The sequence below is a fragment of the Morchella importuna genome (genome assembly GCF_003444635.1).
Source record: "Morchella importuna strain M04M26 chromosome Unknown Morimp01GS018, whole genome shotgun sequence".
Taxonomy (NCBI): domain Eukaryota; kingdom Fungi; phylum Ascomycota; class Pezizomycetes; order Pezizales; family Morchellaceae; genus Morchella; species Morchella importuna.
In genome coordinates this window covers 779,762-800,799 of record NW_025763415.1, presented here as the reverse complement: position 1 = coordinate 800,799, position 21,038 = coordinate 779,762, and the positions used below count along the sequence as shown (strand labels likewise).

Here is a 21,038-nt window from a genome sequence, read left to right as displayed (position 1 = left end):
TCACCACTACCGCCGGTAATTAACAGTCAAACTATTCCCAGAGATTCCACAAGACCGGAGTTAGTAACCCGGAAACCTTCCTTTTCGTTCGTTCTTCGCAATCCAAAACAGGGGTTCGGATGTTCTACAAAGCGTAATCTCTGTAAGATGAGCACTAGGACCAGGGAGGGTGGAAGTTGGCTTCAAGCTCCGACTCTCAGAGTAACAAGCAGTGTCAATGTTGGGATCACCACCCACAACCACCATCTGGCAAACTTGTGATGTAGGTAAGAGGGAAGGAATTCTCGCCCAGATCTAGCGATTCTGTAGAGCATTCAGACACGAATGTGAGATACTATTTCGAGCTTCGAGCTCCAAACTTGATGGTTGAAGCGGCAACCCCGCCTTGGCAGGGCAAGAGCGAGCGTTCTAAAGTATGCTCTATGCCCATGCAGAACAGGGAAGCTGAGGGGGGGTCGGTGCCCCACCACCTGAGACAATTTCCCCTAAAGCTTCCCCAGAGCTCCCCTGTGTGAAAGTTTCCCCGTTATTTTGCTTCTTCTCCTTCCTGTTTCTTTTCTCTCCTCTGTTCTTGCTCCTATTTCTCCATCTCCTCTCCTTAAACCATCTATCCATCCACTACTATTGCTGCTGTATCAAGTATATACACATCCCACTTCACCTATCTTAAGTTCAGTGGTCCAAGTAAACAGTAAACAGTGATTAGCTATGGACGCAGGCCCTGACTCGACAAATCCTGTCCTCTTCTCGTCAGAGGACAGAGAGACAATATACCTCCTCACATCGCTCACTGCCGGAAGTTCCACCATCATCACCGCGACAAGCAGATTAGAGCATCTACTAAAAAGCAACAAAGTCCCCTTCAAAGCCGTAGATCTGGCGACAGACGATAAGGCAAGAAGTCTATGGAGTCGACGAGGTGGGGGCAAAAGACTACCCGGGATTGTAAAAGATGGACTGGTTCTAGGGGTGAGTTTTATCTTTATCTGTTCCGCTAATGCAAGCCCCGCATAATTTTCACATTGATGGAGAGAGTTCTGGGCTATCCCTAGAAGCTCTCTATTTATTTGTTTATTTACGATATACCCCTGTAGCATTCCTATAAACACCCTGCTTACATTTATCCTGTTGCTATAGAACTACGAGGACTGCGAGGAATGGAACGAGTACGGGGAGCTCAAGCAGAACCTTGGGATCAAGCCCAAGAAGAAGAAGAAGAAGGCTACTGAAGACCCTGCCTCTCCAACTGCTAAACGTGTAACCGACCTCTCCGGAACCCCGTCTTCTGCGATACCTATGACCACTTCTTCGCCCAACATCGTGCCCGAGGAGCCAATACCCGTCATTGGCAATGTACAGGCTGCTGCTCTTGCTACAGCGGCGGCTGCCGCAGTCAAGAATTTGAAGAAGACAGGAAGTATCAAGAGCGTTACTAGTAAGAAGGAGGGGGGTGAGAGACCTGTTACTCCGATTGCTGCTGTGATAGGGGCTAAGGATGTCAAGGAGGAGGTGATTTTTGAAGCTCCTACTACTGAGACCCATGCCGCTCCCGAGGAATTGGAGGAACAGAAACTGGGAAATAGTAGTGAAGAGAAGGCTGATGATAAGACTGAGGATAATACCGAGGAAAAAATCGGAGGCAAAACAGAAGAGGGTGTGGAAGCAAGGGTTGAAGAGACTGAAGAGAAGGCTGAATACAAAGCCGACGATAACATTGTAGCAAAGGTCGAAGAGCAAATCGAAGAGAAAGCTGAAGACAAAGCCGAAGTTATAGTCGATAAAATTGAATTAGCAGAAGAGAAAAAAGAACAGTCAACACCTGAAACCCCAGCAGTCACTACTATCACTCCCGAAAAGAGTGAGGAGCCCGAAGAGGAAATCGAAGACAGCTTAGAGATCGCAGTCCTCGCTGCAGCTACCGCTGCAGCCCTCGAAAGGGTTGAGAGAGAAGAGAATATCGAGGAGGAGGAGGAGCACCCCATCGTTGAAGCCAATGTTAAGACTACCGCAGTTGCGGCCATAGACCCTGCCGAGGAGGAACCAGTTGTTGCCACTGCCGTTGCAGTCGAAGTGCTCGAGCAAGGCGAGGTTGAGGAGGTGGAGGTGGTTGAGAAAAGGGAAGATGATGATAGAAAGAACGATGAGAAGACAGACTGTCAAAAGCAGCATGCTGAGATAGAAGGTGATGAGAAGGATGAGGTCAAGGAGGACAAGCAGCAGCAGGTTGTGGGAAAGAAGGAGGCGGTAAAATCCGAAGTCTCAAATACTGATGCCGTCTCTCCAGGTTCTGAAGGGGCAGAAGAAAAGAAAGTTGATCAGGCAGTGAACGAAGATGACGATATGCTAGCCGCTGTACTTGGCGTCACCACTGCCACAACTGTCACTAAAATTGACAAAGAAGAAATCAAGAAGACCCATGAAGACGTCGTAGAGGAAAAGAATGATATCGAGAAGGCAGATGAGAAGCCTATAGAGAATACAGTGGAGAAACCAGTCGAGAATGCAGCTGAGAAGGCAGTCGAGAAGCCAGAGGTAGAATGCGTGGCCGAGGAACAGAAGGAGGAGAAAGCTACGGAGAAACCTAGCAAAGCAGCAGAGGATATCAAAGAAAAGAAGGAGGAAAAGGTTGAAGAGACCGGAGGAGCTATAATAACAATTGTTAACAAAGTTGAGAAGGTAGGTCAATCAATTCCACTAGAAAAGATATACATGAAGCTTGACTAACAAAACATCAGAAGGAAATACCTTTACCTACCGTTACGATTGAGAAGGCAGATGATAAGAGCGCCGACGCAGAAAAGGAGCGCAAGGTAATATTTGAGGAGGCTCAAAGAAAATTGGAAGGAGGATCCAGCAAAGTAGACGAGAAATCCGAAAATGAGAAAGAAGATGAGGATGGTGAGAAATGACCCAAGGACAACTTACCCCGGCTGGATCCCAGGATATTAATATAAATAAATTTTACTCGAATGCAGGCAAAGCAAACAAAAATCGACTGTTCACATGGTTCAAAGTGCGTCTTTCTTTCAAGAAGTCAACCGGTAACCTTAAAGATCCCAACGAACGTGATCGTCGCGCCGATTTGAGAAAATCAAGGTCAACAGATGAGCTGAGAAAATCAACATATGCTTTGTTTAAATCAAAATCTACCGACAAAGCTTTGCAAATGCACTTAGAAAAGTCCACCCCAGATGCTTCTGCAGTTCCAGCCATTCCGGCCATTCCGGCCATTCCGGCTATAACCAATACATCACCTGCTGCACCCGCTGCTGCGCCAGCTGCAGCTACAACCACTTCTCCCAGCCCCAAAGCTTCATGATGGTAGAGTTTCATCGTATATGTTTGCATATGGGCAGTACAGTTTCGTTCTTGGAGTTTTTTTCATAGTTTTCTGTTGGGATTTTATAAATTTTCTTGTTATATCGCCACTACCAGGAGGGTCGTAATGTAATACCTTTACTTTGACCTCTATCTCCGGTTATATTTCTACTCACTCACTCACTTAATTTTTTTTCATATCTTATCTGGAGCTACGGAACACTATACGACAGCTAAACAGATCGGGAACTTACGGAATTGTATATCCCAGTTGAAAGACTGATATATGCCATCTTTTCGATACCTATCCGCAGCTGGACTCTCGAGAATTGGTTTCGTTTCCTTAGATGTGTATTACTATGCGCTATTATTATGTAACACTACCATACCTTAAATTTTTCCTTTGCTACAATGTGCCATTTACCTCTTAGCTATTATTCCCCTCTATCTACGTTTCCTTATGGCCTTTTTCTCTCTTTAAATTAACCATTGGGCGGGGAACACACGCGTACTGCGATTCTACTTACCAGATGTTATGGCCAAAAGTTCTTTTTATTGTATTACTAGAGTTAGTCATATGAGAGGAAACGGAAGCCTGGTTGCTCTTCACAGCCACTCACTCGATTGTTGCTCTTTACGTGCTGTCCCCCGCTTTTGATTGATTGATTACTTCATTTGCTGTCCCCCGCTTAGAATATGGCTCTGATAGGATTATATCCAGCGAATTGGTCATTGAGCTCTTACGCTAGATATTAGGATAAATGTATTTCCGGCTCTGTTTATATCGGATATAGGGTGCATGTATCTGGAATTTGTAGCTCTGGTTCATAGGCTCGGATAATACAAGAGATGCCGGTAGATCATTTAGCTAGTTAGCTTATCTATGGCTAGGAGCTTATCTGACCCGCTAAATATAATTTGGCGTTCCAGGTGGACCCAGATGATGTTTGATCTGATATCTCTTGATATCTTTGGGCAACTGAAACTGTCCAATGTAGCAATATACCATAATATTACACACATCTTATGTACCCATCCCATCCTACAGAGTACCCAATGAATACAAGGACGCTTTATTTATTACTTAAACCTAGTGCAATTCCCAACCTCATCGACAAACCCCACGTAAAAATCATCGAGAAAAAAAAAAAGGCAACGAAAAGGGAGACAGCTAGAACCGCTCACGGGATGCCATCACATTGCAGTTTCAGCTATTATTATGCTCAAGAAGTGAGTCGAACACTCGATCTTCGCATTTCGTACGAGTGTGACGCCTTACCAACTTGGCCACTTGAGCTCTTCGGTGTTGATGATACATGACTCCGGACAATTATTGGGTACATGCGCTACCGTCCAACCAACCCCAGATTATCCGGCCGCGGATGTATTCTCATACCTATGTATGCACTCCGTACTAGAACACATGAACAATGCAAGTAAGCTGATCCCGTGGATAGAGTAGAGTACACAGAGTACTCCATACAGAGATGTACAATGTATCTACTCCTTACTTGTTGAAGGATCCGAAGGGGGTTAGAGCCGTGTTGCGTGGAGAAAGAGACCGACAGCCCGGACACCAATGAGAAGAAGAGCTCTCTTGGCAATAAACGTGGTCAGTAGAGTGAGACAACACTGTGTGGTGGTGTTCGAAGCTAAACAGAGTTCCGAGCACTTGGCTAGACTCGGTCTAAAGGAACTACTGGCTATCTTCATTTCGGTATGTATTGGGTCTCGTGCCCACTTTCTTTGCATGGTGGTGGTGGTGGGTTGGGTGCGTAACAACCTATGGTACTCTACGGTACTGTGGGTTAGAGGACTCTACATATGTACGGTACTGTATGTACCTACTCTACTCGTAGCTTTATAGCGTTTCCGAACACGACCAATATTGCATGACATACTAAAAAGCGCCAAATCCACCTTTTTGTATGTCATGCAATATTGGTCGTGTTCGGAAACGCTATAAAGCTACGAGTACTCGACAGGGGGTTTTTTTTTTTTTGATGATGAGGCCGGCTTAACCCCATATAGTACTAGCTAGGTCCATCCGTGCACGCAGCAGAGGAAAAAATTTCAAGAAAGAAGGGGATGGATGGGGGAAGAAGATTAACACTTTCCTGAACGACTTCAATGTCAACTAGGCAAACAATAGTAGTTTCGATGCGAAATCCTATGGTCAGTGATCAGACTCTCAGAAAACCCCTGAAGCGATAATGGCTACTAGCACGAGTGACATCGCATGAATGTAGTACAAGCGTTTCGGAAAAATATCCGGAACACTAGTGTGCACGCGTGGAATAGATCTTTTTTGGGAGCTTCTAATTCTCAGCTTGAGCTGCCCTGATAGTTTGATTCTGATTCCTATCTTCCTGATCCAATCCAAAACCGTGGCTACCTGATGGAAAAAAAAAAAAAAAAAAAAAAAAAAAAATGAAAAAAAACATCAATCGCTGATATTTTTTTAGCGTGCCTTCCAAGATCTGTGAAAGTGGAGTAGAGAGAACGAAAAAAAAAAAAAAAAATCAAAAGACTCCAATCTGGTCCTCGGGAGTTAGTCGTCAAAATCGTAAAATCCTGCTTTTTTTTGAACAAATGAACCCTCTGAAAACATGCGCTTCTCCTTCGCCCATCCATGAATAATGCCCAATAACGCCATAATAATGTACCCCAAAATATTTACCAATGGGAAGGATAGTAAGAAAAAAATAAACCAAAAAAAAAAAAAAAAATCCAAATCAAATCCCCAAATGCATAAAATATCTAAACTTATGGCCCAAAAAATTTCCCCGTTGTCGAAAAAAGTTTAATTTTCTTTGCCGGACCTCATGGCGCCGCTGACTTTTTTCTTCAGCCCCTTGACCCTGTCCTTCAATCTACCGAATAGCTTATTTTTCTTGATTCCACGCTCTTCCACAGGTTTTGATTCATCCTTGGTATCCTTAACAGCCGTGATTTTGATATCCTTAATGAATGTAGTTTTTCGGGTACCCTGCGGAAGTTTCTTAGCATCCTCACCCACTCCCGCAACTTCTTTTAATAATCCATGGGCGCTCTTCTTCCCGTCGCTGCTAGGAAACCCGGAGTCTGCCCTCATGGGCTCTTCCAGGATCATGGGAACTGTTATAGCAAGAGGTAAATCCTCTGGCTCCACAATTTGTGTAACCATGTCCAGAAGATCAGATGATTCCATCGGACCACTCTCGTCGCTAATTAAAATTTGCGGCATCTCTGTTTCAACTGGTGATAAAACTGTAGGAAGGCGAGATGTGGCAGGTGCAAATTTGGATAATGAAGAAGTGGAGCTAAAGCTTCGTTTCAAGCTCTCGGCGTGATATTCCTTGGGATTATCAAGTGAAATTTCGCTGATTGAGCGACATTTTTTCGGTCTCAAGAAATGATTGATGTCAAATGCTGGCGCAGGGGAAGAAGACGAATACAAAGATTGAGTGTCATCTTCTTTGCGACTCTCAGAAGTTGGTTCTCTGCGCAGTGAGCGCAGTGAGCGCACAGATTGACTGCGGAACGATTGGGTTGCTCGGGCGCTCCGCTCCTCCTCTGTAGTCTGTTTTCTTGATGTTCTACCTGATACCAAACACACGGATGGTCCGGATGGTGGTATCGTAATTCCAGTTTGCGAAGATCCCATCGAAAACCGAGATAAGGTAGATGATTGTTCCCATCGCTCCATGGAACCAGCCGTGGAGCTTGGTGAATCAGGTGCGGACTCGATGAATATGGCCTCTGAGATCTGAACATCAATCTGTGTACTAGAAGTGTTGATTGGCGATAAGATCAAATCACGGACTGAAGAGTTGCTGATGGCTCGCATTTTTTCATTGGAACTTGTTGTAATGATAGATAAATGTTTAGGACGTTGAATATAGCTGATGTTTTCCGAGGATGTGTTTCTTGACTTTGTAAACATGCTCTTAGGGCGCTGAAGACTGACATCATCCGAGGATCCATTCCTTGACCTCTTGTAAAGTCTCAATTCAGTTGAGGAGCCCTTGTTGCCAAATGTCCGTTTCAGCGGTGTTCCGTGTGTTGTTACCGTAGTATCGAATGCAAATTCACTATCCTGGGAAGGTCGTGGCTTAAAGGCCTTTATTCTTCGTCGGACCGAATCCTTCAACACATTAGGTCCAGATAAAGTTCCACGAATTGCCGGTGTTCCATCAGCGAAATCAACCGTAAACTTGATTGGCAAAGTTTGTTCGCTGTCCACAGGGACCTGAACCAATGCATTAGCATCAATGCTGTGTGTGGATGTTAAAGCGCGCAATTTGCGCAGATAACTGAATAAATAAAGAAGACGCACTTCTTCGATCCAGTGCTCAAATTCAACGCATTGTCCATTATCCTTTGTCAAACTTTCCAAAAACCTTCTCAAGTCATCCATCCTTGCAGATGCATCGCCAAAACGGGTTATGGAGTTGTTTTGGGTGGATAACGATTGTCGAAGACGAGCCACAACTGCATCGTCGAGTGCCTGTAAAATTGCGCCAGGTTCAATAGTGTTTAAGAATATCGAATCTGTAAGGATGATTAGTTTCATGACAACGAAAACCGCTTCCAGAGAAGTCAATCAAACCTTTCCGCAACTCTTGCATAACTTCCCTGATGGATCGTGAGGACCCCGCAGCAGCAGTTTTAAAAACGGATTTTTTGATAAAGTGGTGAACATAATCTCGATGCCGTGATTCAATGTGTATCTCCGGAAAATAACTATTCGGAATATCAAACCGATTGAAAGCACGATCGAAGCGAATAAGGGAACATTGTTGAAGTACCGGAGAATTGTTGGTTGGCGGTGCAGGTGAGAATTGTGAATGAACCTTGACTGCCTCTATTTGTAGCTTTTTTAGATACCGTGTAATGAGCGCTTGATATTGAGGATCCATTGGCACAGCCCCGAATTCTTCTTTCGGTGAGTGGACATTAGAACTCAAACCTTTGGAAAGGCTTGGCGACGATTGTTCTGGGGATTTGTATGAAGTCTCGTTTCGGCAAGTATTCTGAGTATCAAGAGTTCTATATTGAGCTGAATCGGGCCGAGGTACTTGAATTACAGGCGAATAATATTGTACCAATGCCATATGCTCTTTTTGCATTTCCTGTTTTTTTGTCTCCCGCACAACAATCGGACCATCACCAAGGGGCTCAATAGAGACTACTGAACGTTCTAACGGAAGGGAAGCCATTGTAGGAGCTGAAGTTGGGACTGAGGTTGGAGCTGGGACCGGAGTTGGAGCTGGGACTTGAACTGGAGTACTAATGGCAACATCTTTTTGTGTAGCTGGTTTTGGCTTTGTTTCCTTCGCAAAATTTGCTGCCGTTCCAAGAAAATCACGAACCGAAGGACTTTTTTTCAGCGTAGAGAATGAGCTGGAGTTGCTATGAGGAAGGGACGACCGAACATCTACCGGAGTGCTGGGACGGGTTGGTGTGCTGGAGCATGTTGGGGTACCGGGACGGGTTGGAGTACTGGGGCGGGTGTTGAACGATGGGGTCGAAATCTTCTTCCGAATGGCAGGGATCTCAGATGTCAACGGTGTTTGCACACGAGGAATTTCAGCTGCAACAATGGCCCGTGGTGCTGGAATTGGTAGTTCGGAGTCCGAAGATGATACAACGACCTTTGGTACTGAAATCGATTCTAATGGGAGTGAGGTCGAAATTGGTAGCGTCTGAAACACTTTTCTAGGTGGGAGAGTCCAGAACGGCTTTGGGAACATTTCACCCTTCTGATAAAGCCCGTACACACTTCCTGGCAAAAAGGTTTCCAAAAGGATTTCGGCATCCTGGATGATTATGCAAAAAAGTGATTGTTAGTTACTAGCCGTAAGCCGGATCAATAGCATATATCAGGGTGGAAAGAAGTACATACAGGAGGCCCAGCACTCAAGGCCTCGGGATCCAATGGAAACAGTTCCAACATTGGTACCCATTGCTTCAAGTCTTGCAGCGGAAACCTTTGTTGAAAACTCGAAAACATCGTCAACGATGTAAAGAAAAACAACCCAAGAGATGGGATAGTTTTAGTATTCAAATAAAAGAACGCTAACACGAGGGAAGAACTGCTCAAGGAAGAGCATGGCAATGGATGGGGATTTTCAATATTATAGTATAAACCCTGGTCCGCCCAGCGGACCTCTAGTTCGTTCAAAATAGCAAGTCTGCGACACCCACATTCTCCGTAACGGCATGGCCACACATCAAACCGGAAAAACACTAATGCAGTAATGCAGCACGAAGCCTGGAGGGGTTACCTATACGAGATTAGAATTGACAAACCAGATCGCAGCGTGGATTTCGCCCAATTCGCGATTTCCACACGTTTGTGACCTCAATTGGCCGGGAGGTGCGGCAATTATCCGTTAGAGCCCGCAGAGGAAGTAATTTGATAACCAGGAATCCCATTTGTTCCAATGAATAGGGATGCTTTTGGGAGCTGCGCACAGGCCATGCCCCGGGAAAGTTAAGCCGAAAGTCGGAGCATGAGACAACCTCGGGGCTGACTATCCTGAAAGTACTCTAGGAGTTTTTCTGGGCGTGCAGATAGAAAAGGAAAGGAAAGAGAAAAGGAATATTTTTTTGTTTTTTTTGGGATTTCACCCCCCTTCTGTCAAGCGTATGCCAATGATACAATAGAGATTGGGATGAGTTTTGTGTGCGCTGTTAATAGCCCGATGTTTCGTCTTGTTTCCAGATTCCCCTTGCGATTCGATGCTGTAAACCAGGTACCTGCTGTACATGTAGTAATGCCTCAGCTCGATCATGAAGATGGGGGAAATCCCCTCATCTTCGGAGGGCTTCCAATCTTTCGATGGGCTTTAAAGCCCGAGTTTTGATGGCATACATAATACTTGAGTTATGGGACACTCGCACACGCGCAACGCAGACAATGTGGAGTTAGTACGGTGTGCAAAGTAGAATTAGTAGAGTAGGTACATGTAGTTATCTGTACCATGTATGTTCCTGTCAACCACCTTAGCTGCAAAAATCGCTATCTAACCGGAAATATATTCGCCCGCAGATGTACAAACTAGGCTAATATCAGTAATAAACGGTTATTGAAACATCTTCCGCTATCTTATGCACCAACCGGAAGCCCATCAGAGAGACATCCGACTCTCTTTCTCAGTTAGAAGTAGGTACTTCATGCCCGCCAAAGCACTCCTATGGCGTCCGTCCGTCCGTTTTCTGGGGTAAGGCTGTACTCATCGATGATTCAAGCTTGAATCAACGTGTGTTCGGTCCTCAGAATGGCGGCTATTCTTGACCGATCGATCCAGTTCTTTGTTCCAGGGGAGGATAGATGGATGACGATGATGGATCAGTTTAGCTTTTGATCCAACAGCGTGCCAGCTCACCTTCAGGGTTAGGGGTTAATGTATGGGGTAGAGTAACAAGGGTGTGACTAGCCGTGTCCCGCGTCACGCCCTTAACCACATTCTACTGTCACGTCGACGAATCGCAGTATCGCTGCATGAATTCAGCCGACGTGATGTAATGCACGAGCGCCCCCCCAAGAATCCAAGACCACCCCCTCTCCCATCCAGCCCAAGGCTCCCAGACCCCAATGAGTACCCTATCTCTCATCGTCAATCGTAATTGACCAAGCTGACTGACAATGCAGCCGATTTAGTGGACCATAGGAACACCTCAGCGCATGTACCTAAGTATGACAACTGTCTTTTCTTTTGGATGGTACTGGGTCCATATACCAACTTGGGCCCCCCATCAAGTCTCTGTTCTTGAAATCCAGCCTCTTTTCACATGTCGTCACGTCCGGGGTTTCTAGTTCGTTGGATGCTTTCTTCATTGCTCTGTAAGAAACACCGCACCCTGCCAATGATTGTGAGAAACAAATTGTTTCTTCCTTTCCCTCGCGTAAGTGGAGAAGAAAAAATGTATGTAGGTGGAAAAGAAGAAACTGATCAGGATCCCGGGAGAAACAATGGAACAAAAAGAAATTCTTCCATATATTCCACCAATGTCGTGTTTCTAGTCGTCATCATCAAAGTCAGGCTTATTTTTGTTTCTTCCATACAAGAAAGAGGGAACAGCCACCCCCCACGACATCTATTACTAGTAAATGAAGTCACCACCTACAGAGAAATTTCTCACAGAAAGAAAGTTGATTACTCACGTGGTGTTGCAACAATCCGGTCGTTGAGGTAAAAAAAACAGGCACAGGTACCGATAAACGAAACATTGAGGCTGAGGGGGTACACCCGGCACTAACGCGGTTGTTTCCGGAACAAAGTAAGAGAACTGTCTTTCAAGCATTTCGCACTGACAGACTCTATCGATGTCGGCACTTATTGACACCAATTCTACTAACCGGTAGTACTTTCTAGTTCTTCTCGCTGAATGGATTCGCCGTATGTACTCTACCCACTTTAATGCTTTTCGCGATTAGAGCGATCAGGAATGAATGGCTGGATTCTGACAAAAATTGGGGGTTTGGATTATGAAAGTTTGGGGGCGCACTGATGAGTAGCCTTTCTGAATTGCGCTTCTCGAGCTCACATGAACTGATATATCCAAATCATGAGACCTGAATACGAAGAATTTTTCTTCCTCCAGCCTTGCGTGGTAACGAATCGTTCAACACATAAAAAGGAATGAAAAATTTCCTGCCTGCTGCTGCTTTTGATCTCGGCGAATCTGCGATCCCGATACCATACCGGGGCAGCAACGAACCGCCGCGAGAGGAGACTGCCAATGATCGAGATTTTTTCTCCTCTCCAGAACACAGGTTCCGATGGTATATGCAATAATTTCCAGGTCTGTACTGGAGCTCGGTCTACGGTTTTTTCTTTTCTCTGAAAATTAAACAAACATACCTAGAGTAGCCCTCTGCATTTCGTTTAAGGATTAAGCGATGGAACGCCGCATTTCGACAGGATTCGATGGCCGACTGCATATCTCTTGTAACTCTCAAAAGGTACAGATCCGCCCGACAATCGAGATCCCAAACCTCAGTGTCGCATGGTATCCGCAGCTATCCGTGAGCTTACCATAACTATCCAGGAGCTAGCCAACAAAGAACCGTTGTCAAGGAACTAAACTAAGGAGCAGCAAGCACGCTACCCCATAAAACCCCATGAATATTCATTCAGACCTGATCAACGGTACAGCAATCCTTTATGTAGAGAGTACAATGTGTTGTAAACTGAGCTGGAGAAAAATCGGGTTACCTACCCCATATCCAAAGTTGTGATGTCTCTGTTTTTATTTCGTAACTCGGCTCCGAGTTGAATAAAGTTTTTGAAGATTATTGGGACAGGGATGCACTAGGTACTCTAGAGTACTGCTAGAGTATGGTGTCCTAGCAGACAGACAGCTTCACAAGGCCTAGAACCCGCAGTATCCAACCCTAACTAAGAAGTTAGGTATCCTTGTCCATGTCACACAGACAAGCTATTCGGTAGGTTTTCCTGGGCTTGGAGAATCGATGTCTAACATGCCAGGATCGACACAGGAAGCATTCGATCGAACTTGACCAAGAGTACCAAGGCTTCGGTGTTTCCCGCGAGGATATGTTGCCATCCATCTCGAGGACCACCAGCTCTCCAATAAATTCCACAACCTCGGGTTTGGGAGAGGCTCTGTATCTTCAGGAGTTCAAACAGCACACTTTGCCTGGAGAGCAACAAGGCTAAAGTAACGGTCCTTATTTTGGAGGGCAGATAATGGTTTTGATAGCATGGTGTCATTAATCGTCTTACTTCCTTACCCAGAATACCGCTCTATTCCCCCTCTGTCCCCGCTGCTCCTCATCTCGTGACGATTTCAAAATGTTGGTTTGACAGCTTTGTTTTGTAATCCCGGTGTGAATGAGCCGGTTTATCCAAAGGTCAAAACAGGAACGATGACTCGTCATCGCTCGCCCGCACTGGGCCGCACATAGAGTAAATGCAACAGTCTATGACTCCTAGGAGCTCAGGTAGAGTAACAGCTAGACATGTAGAGCATTTCTATGTGGTGGTGTTGGGTTCAATATTGCACTTGGTTAAGCATCTGCAACAGGATGCGGCGTCAGGCGCTTATGATGACTTGTGGAACTTTGAAACTTTAAAGACTTTCGGCGCGGCCCATTGGCAATTGGTCCTAACATAGATAGTCCAATCATCGTTGATTCTGAATATGGTCCCTGAAGGTTGAAATGTATGTCTACCAAGCATATCGTATTTGACTGGGTGCCTGGTTGTCGGCCCGAATGGAGAAGACCTAAAAAGAAAAGTGTATGTTAAAACTTTAGACTTTCGACTCTCGTTTGAAGAGCCTATATAGCTACTAAGCTAGGGAAAGGAAAATACGGTATCAAAAGGGAGCATGAGTCACTCACCACTGTCTAAGGTGCAGTTTGTGCCGGTACTTATTCGATTCATTGGTGTTTGTCAGGGTCCTCTGTCTCTCTTAACCACTTGAAGGCCCGGAGATAACGGAGAAAAGATAGCTAGAGGTTAAGGGCTGTCTTGGCAACGGTAACCACCACTATCTAGAACTTGTAGAGTATGCATCCGTCCAAACAAAGCTCATATCCCCCACATGAACGTTTAGATGAGGAGTTTCATCATCGCCCCCATTCATCTCATCTAGCCCATCTCTTAAAATTCCCTCGAGCTTCAGTAAATATCTATTGTAACAACCAAACTGCTATTCTGACGGGATAGTTGCTGCGCCTCCCTCCTCTAAAACGGAAAGACTTGAGTTTCAAATCTGGTCGCAACAGTAGGTAGCAATCAACCATTGCGAGTCCTTTTTGTTCGACAGACCTCAAGCTCCATCTCAACAGTGCCCCAGTTCTTCACGAGCCCTGTCTAATTTGTTGTGCCGCCAGTCGACTGACGCGCGTAACAGGGACTTTTTGGGGCACCCTGGCCTTTGGAATTGATTGAAAGGGTCGTATTCCGCACGTCCCGCATCGATAAAGCTTTTTCGATCAACTATAACTAGAGGACTGACTTGACAAACCCGGGCTGTCAAGTAGGAGCTATCGAACCCTTAAACCTTTAAATCCCATTGAGAGCTTAAGAAGCGAAATCTACGGCTTAGCAAAGGGGAAGAAGGAAAAAAAAATCACAGTAATAAAACGAAGCGGGGTAGCACCAATTTGCAACATAGTTTGCACTTCGACTAGCAAACCACGATACAACGAAACAGTGAAGCAGCGCAACTTTTGATTTTATCATGACTCCATCACCCACTTCCTCGTCAACTGGACATTCGCCACCAGAGCAAGCAACGCAGACTAATTCAAACTCTTACAGAGTTGTGAGAAAGCGCAACCGTGTACCTTTGTCGTGCGCTCCTTGTCGTAATAGAAAGTAAGATATTGTCTTTCCTAGGTTCAATACTAAGGCGTCCAGTAAAAGGTCGTGAAACAAGCGTGACTTTTCACGACCCTTTACTGAACGCCTAATAATAAGATATGGCCTAGAACCAATACTCATTCCTTAGACTAAAATGCAACCGTTCTCACCCGTGTGAGAACTGTATTCGTCGGGCGGATCCGAATTCATGTACTTATGCAATGACCCCTCATAATACTCGTGCCAGAAAACAGTCATCCGGTTCAAATACATCATCAGACGAGATGCAATCACGTATCGACCGCTTGGAGGGACTTGTCCTAAGTTTGATGGGCTCGAATGGAAGTTCCGATTCATCACCACGAAACCGCCAAAGATCTGATAGCACAGAAGATGAGCTGAGGAGCAGGCAATACATTGATGACGAAGAAGAGGATATGGGAATCGAAAGCAAGCATGAAGGTAGCAAAACCCAGGATGGTGGTGGGATCGAGGAAGAAGTCGAGGAAGTGCGGAGCGCTCTAGGGATCATGAAGGTTGAACAAGGGAAGAGCTATTACAGGGGAGAAACCCATTGGGCGGCGATCTTATCGGAGGTTTGATTCCCGTCTCTTTACTATTATCAGGATTGGCTCCTTGCGGAGAGTTTATTTCAGACTTCATGACCCAGTTCCGCTTATTCTGATATGGAGCTGTTTTACCCAAAAGGAGCCTCGTAAACAGAAGCGGTGCGTTTGGGTTTCGATCTTTGGACGTCAATTGCTGACAAAGCTGGAACGTGGATAGATTTCGGAGGTCAAAAATTTCTTCAATGAGATGAAACAAACATATGAAGGTAGATTGGCCGATCTCCGGGCCAAGAATACGTGTTCGCGATTGGAGCGAACCGGTTTCCCTTTTTCAGCTGGTAGGCCTCCAGGCAAAGAAGAATTGCTGGCGCTGGTGCCACGACAAGATCTGGTCGACCTTTTGGTGGACACTTTCTTCAGAAATTATGACCCTATATTTCGTACGTTCATGGTTTATAAAACACCGAATTATGAAAGCTTCAACTAACGCAGTCCAGATGTGCTTCATCGACCTACCTTTTATAAGCAATATGAGGACTTTTGGCGGGATCCATCACAGGTTGATATGATCTGGTTGGGACTTCTAATGTCGATAATGTGTCTCTCTTTGCGAATCTACAATCGATCCGGGGAAGAACCACAGGAGCTTGTTGGAAAAACCATCGAAATGTCGCACGCATTTAAGGCAGCCACCGAACAGTGTCTGATCGTGGGGGATTACTCAAAAAAGTTGTACATCCATACTATTCAAACCCTAATCCTGCTAGTGACCCAAAATATGTACTCGAAGGATCGAGTGGAGGATACTTGGCTATTACTTGGTTCACTTGTCAGGCTTGCCTTGTGCATGGGCCTCCACAGAGATCCTAAGAATTTCCCGCAGATTTCTCCTGGCGAGGGCGAGATAAGAAAAAGGCTATGGACCATAATATGCTGTATGGATATCTTGGAGTCGATCAAGATTGGGTTGCCTTCTATGATTCGGATGGATGAATGCGATACTGGTCTACCACTGAATCTGCACGACGACGAGATTATCGAAACGTCCACTACTATCCCTCAAGAGCGAGGTCGTGAGGAGCTGACGGGGGTTTCGTATATGATCGCCAAAGCATCTTTATCAAGAGTATACGCAAAAATCGTCGCGCAAGCAAGCTCGCTGGTACCTCGACCGGCCTATGACCAAATCCTAAAGGCAGACACAGAGCTCCGTGAGCTGTATGGAAAATCACCTACCTTCTTACATCTGAAGACAAAAGAAGAGTCTAAAAATGACCCTGCGTGGCTAGTTATTCAACGTTATAACCTGGACTTAATTGTGCAGAAGGCATTGGTTACCCTACATCGACCGTACGCTGCAAGAGCGCAAAGTAACCCTAGGTATCAGAACAGTCGACGGAAATGCGTCGATGCAGCCATGACCCTTCTGAAGCACCAGTCAGAAATATTTCTCGAATCACAGAGCACACTCCGACATGCAAGATGGTTTACTGAGAGTCTCGGGTGTCATGACTTCCTACATGCAGCAATGATTATATGTTTAGATCTAAGCACAAGCTGTAAAGAACGCAAAGACGATGCTGCTAAAAAAGGCGTAGAAGTGGATTGCGAAACCTGGAAATTCGGGAGGGCGGAGCAATTTAGGGTACTCGAAAGCACCAAGATGATATATGAGAACCAAAAGGAAAGTAGTATGGACTGTGTGAAGGCCTATGGTGTGCTCTGTGTTATGTTGGATAAGCTTAGAGGCTCAAATCCCGCTGGGCACCTTGATTTACGTTCTAACGTCTCACTCGTGGGATCCCCGTCGGCAATTACACCCGGTTCACAAATTCCGGCCACAGATTTGAAATCAAATTCTGCTCTGTCTCAAGGTACCCCGTGTACTGCCTCTGCAGGTACACCGGCAACACAAACATTTACAGCCACCCCATCATCGACAAGCTCGGAAAGTGTTGATTCGCCAAATGATCCATTAAAGAGCGAACAAGCAGCTGCGATGACATTAGGAATGATGAGTGGCGGTGGAATGACGCCTGGTTCCGCAGCGGCCGGGATGATGCTCGATAGGGCGGTAACTCCTGGGGGTACTAATATTCTTATGGGGGATGCTAGTAATGGTGGCTATGGAAGCCTCGGCTCAAATGGAAACCAAATGCCTTTTAACGGGAACTCTGCAATATGGACGCCGAATGGTCCGGATATGACAGCTAATCTAGACTGGGTATGTTCTAACCATCAAATTGACTCTTGCCTCCTGGTGATGTACTACCCGCGCTAACATACTTTGAAGGATGATTGGGATTCTTTCATGCAAGGTATAAACATGGACACTAGCCAATCTTCTGCATGGCCAGTTCTAGCAGGGCTCTCAACAAACATGCCCATGACGACCTATGGCTACCCAAGTCCTAGTAGTGGTGTAACAGGTACACATGGTGATGATGGAGGTGGTGGAGGGGGAGGACAGTCACAGCAATCGTCGGCATCTGACACAACATCGCCGAATACGATACCTAGTATGGCCGGGCTATATCAACCACTCTGAATGAATGACCTATTCGATAATTTGGTGGGCGATCATATGAATTATATTCCGTGTTTCAAGAAACTGGCGTGCCTACTAGGGCCCTTTTTCTCTCATAATGGAGGGCGTGGAGGCTGGGTTGGGGGGAGACCTGTGGGACATTTCGTTGGCATGTCTATCACATAGAGATAAAGAGATATTTGATACTGTTCTCGACTTGACGTGTATACATATATACATGTACTCTCTAGTGCTCATACATTACAAATTACAATGAGATAGCGCTCTCGTCATAAGTTAGTAGAAGATACAGAATTGAACTAGTATCTCATGAAGTATGTAATTTCCAAGCCACCACTGGCCCACCAGTAAATGGAGCGCAGGGTTTAGGATACCAAAAAGGTATTGCTTCTACGGATTACTGCATGTACTTGATTCGGCACTTTGCATGGTCATACATACATGCACAATATGTAGCTACATGTGTATTCAGTTACATGTGGTCAGAGAATCTCTGGAGACCAGAGATTAAAAAAGAGAGAAAATAAGGTATATGGTAGAAGATAACTCTATTTCTCAACAATCATAAATTATTTCCTTAGAATTTCGGGGTAATTGTTCATTGGATTTGAATCTGTCAGAGGGTTAATCTTTCTGTCATCGGCTTTGTAAATTTAGTGGTTAATGCAAATTTGGTACATATGTATTTATCTATTATGTACTGGATTATGATAGTATATAGGCACGCACGTTCGCAGACATACAAGGCTCTGGCATTAAGTGAGCGAACTACATGGGGTGTTGACAGCTAGGTGAGGATCCGTTTACTCACTTAATGCCAGAGCCTTGTACATGTACGTGCACATCTAGCACTTTGATTGCGCGTGCGGCCTTGTGGTTCTCTCGATGGACAACCAATACGAAGCATACTATGTACTTAGTAGTACCTTGATATCAAAACTTACTCATACAATAACTGTATGGAAACCGGTGGTACGTCCTATTAGTACATGTACTTGATTAAGCTCACTGCACGAGAATACATGTAAGCCCGAGTTCAGCGTAAAACCGAAGTAAGTACCTAAATATACTAACTGCAGCAGAGTTTTATGACTAAAAATACATGTACGCTGGAGTTATTATGTATATTGTGAAATTGTTTTAATCCTTAAACTACATGTAATAATGAGTCGGTAAAACTAATTAGAGGCTACATGTAGAGTAACTACACCTCAAGAAAGCGTAAAGACCTGAAACTACATGTACATACATGCACAGTTAAAGAATAAGGGGAATACACAAAGTATGTAGTGAGTTGTGTTCGATGAATTATATAATTGAGTAGAGGCAATCCTGGGTATGCATACATGTATATATATGGTTAAACTGGGGTACGACGGCCAACTCCTCACAAAATCGAAAAGGGCTTCCAGTAAACAGCACTCTTGTCGACTCCTGACAATCAAAAACGATTTTCTATATTCTTGCAAAGAATAGAGCATATTCTCAGGAATTCTCCTGAAATTAGTCATTCCCCAGTTTAACCATACCCCCAGGATTGCGTCTAGATACATGTATTGGTGCAGATCTGATTACATATCCCTAGCACCCTTATCTACGTACATACTAGGCAGATAAGGGTTAGGGGATGGAATATATAATGTAAAGTCCGGGTAATTTCGGCTTTTTCACTTGAGGCTTACTATCTTGATGATAAAAGTTCCTATTATAAAAGATCAGAGAATGGATAAATATAGTATTAAGAACTGTAGTAGTAGAATCTAAAAACATACGTATTCCATAAATGTTATGATGCATTTTTGTTTGAGCTCACGTGACTTAGCTTGGTGGGGTTATCAAAGTTTCCCGCGCTAAGGGAAAAAAAAATATTTGCCCAAGATCCGCCTCCAACCATAAGCCCACATCTCAAACAAATATCTCGTCGCTCCTCTCTTCTCCCCCATCATTCCTCACTTCCATCATCTCTCTCAGCCAATCTCTTATTACCGTTTTCAATTGATCCTCACAATGTACGTTTGTATTCCTTATGTCGCCCCATGAATGATTATGTTAAACGCCATATCTAGGTTTTCTCTCCGCCGCCTCGCTCTTCGCGCTGCACGTCAGACTTCAATTGCAAGCAGCGCTCGTCCTTTGTCGACGGCGTTTAAGCCTAGCACCTTCACTATTTCGAGCAGTCGTCCAAAGAACCTCTCTGAACTCCGTTCATTCGAGTCGCTCTTGCAAATTCGCTATAACTCAACAGATGCCCCAATCGACACTCCAAGCCAGTTCACTAACCCCGCACACAAGAGCACTGAGGGTGCTGATTTGACCCCCGCTAAGACTGTCTACGTTGGAAACGTCCAGTTCGATGCCACTCCCGAGACTCTTGGTGAAGAGTTCAAGAGATTTGGAGAAGTTAGAGGAGCGAAGATTATCTATGATTCAAGAGGTCTAAGCAAAGGGTATGTCTTATGTCCTTTGGAATGTTAACTTTAAGTCTTTTTTAAGGGAGTTTACAGTTGACCACTGCTCATTCCTCGTAGATTTGGATATGTTGAGTTCGCTGAAGTTGAGCAGGCTGCTGAAGCCATTGACAAGATGCACAACGAGATGTTTATGGGTCGTCGCTTGATCGTTCAATACGTTGTCAAGCAAGCGTCGCGCATTGCTGCTAGCCCAGAGTCCAGGACTTTGTTCATCGGAAACTTGAGCTTCGATGTGACTGATGATGATCTCAACAATCTTTTCAAGGATATTGAGAACTGCGTTGATGTGCGTGTCGCTATGGACCGGTAAGAATATCCACACTGATTCGTTTTGTCTGCGAGAAAGAGCCTACTGACTCTCGTTAAATTACAGTGCCACTGGTGAGCCTCGTGGGTTTGCCCATGCCGACTTCCTTGATGTCGAGTCTGCTGTCAAGGCCAAGGAGAAGCTTGCCGATGCTGAGGTGTACGGACGACGCCTTCGTATCGATTTCTCAGGTAACAGGCGAGAGGGTGGTTTCAACCGTGGTCGTCGTGATGACCGTCAAGGAGGTCGCTCCGAATATCAACAACGTGATCGCCAACAGGGACAGTTTGCCAACCACCGATCCTACACTCCTAGATCAGAGGTCCCTGAATAAATCACACACCACCCTGTAACAAAAATGGATATGGAACACTAAAAAATTTCGGGGTTTCTGGTTGTTCATGGGGTTTTTTGCTTTGATTAGGGATTTTATTTTTTCATGTTCTTCTATAGGGAAAAATCAAGATAATAGGGATCGAGTAAGAGCAGCAGAAGAAGGGT

General features: G+C 45.0%; 5 protein-coding genes across 5 annotated transcripts; 4 read left to right on the top strand and 1 right to left on the bottom strand.

Annotated features, from left to right (window-relative positions):
* Window positions 1-708: 708 nt before the first annotated feature.
* On the top strand, window positions 709-3,319 carry LAJ45_06373 (uncharacterized protein; the record flags this gene model as incomplete). Its single annotated transcript, XM_046115937.1, has 4 exons — window positions 709-969; window positions 1,138-2,676; window positions 2,736-2,898; window positions 2,976-3,319. The coding sequence occupies 4 exons, from the start codon at window positions 709-711 to the stop codon at window positions 3,317-3,319; spliced, it is 2,307 nt and encodes a 768-aa protein (XP_045971046.1).
* A 2,802-nt stretch (window positions 3,320-6,121) lies between these two features.
* LAJ45_06372 (uncharacterized protein) lies at window positions 6,122-9,313 on the bottom strand (the record flags this gene model as incomplete). The annotated part of the gene is made up of 4 exons (XM_046115936.1): window positions 6,122-7,549; window positions 7,637-7,851; window positions 7,910-9,119; window positions 9,206-9,313. 4 exons carry the CDS (start codon window positions 9,311-9,313, stop codon window positions 6,122-6,124), a joined length of 2,961 nt encoding a protein of 986 aa, XP_045971045.1.
* A 5,207-nt stretch (window positions 9,314-14,520) lies between these two features.
* On the top strand, window positions 14,521-16,516 carry LAJ45_06371 (uncharacterized protein; the record flags this gene model as incomplete). Its single annotated transcript, XM_046115935.1, has 5 exons — window positions 14,521-14,657; window positions 14,791-15,238; window positions 15,429-15,651; window positions 15,709-16,429; window positions 16,501-16,516. The coding sequence occupies 5 exons, from the start codon at window positions 14,521-14,523 to the stop codon at window positions 16,514-16,516; spliced, it is 1,545 nt and encodes a 514-aa protein (XP_045971044.1).
* Window positions 16,517-16,739: 223 nt separating this feature from the next.
* On the top strand, window positions 16,740-17,759 carry LAJ45_06370 (uncharacterized protein; the record flags this gene model as incomplete). The annotated part of the gene is made up of 2 exons (XM_046115934.1): window positions 16,740-17,435; window positions 17,505-17,759. The coding sequence occupies 2 exons, from the start codon at window positions 16,740-16,742 to the stop codon at window positions 17,757-17,759; spliced, it is 951 nt and encodes a 316-aa protein (XP_045971043.1).
* A 1,722-nt stretch (window positions 17,760-19,481) lies between these two features.
* On the top strand, window positions 19,482-20,871 carry LAJ45_06369 (uncharacterized protein; the record flags this gene model as incomplete). The annotated part of the gene is made up of 5 exons (XM_046115933.1): window positions 19,482-19,494; window positions 19,657-19,768; window positions 19,826-20,206; window positions 20,288-20,536; window positions 20,604-20,871. The coding sequence occupies 5 exons, from the start codon at window positions 19,482-19,484 to the stop codon at window positions 20,869-20,871; spliced, it is 1,023 nt and encodes a 340-aa protein (XP_045971042.1).
* Window positions 20,872-21,038: the final 167 nt, after the last annotated feature.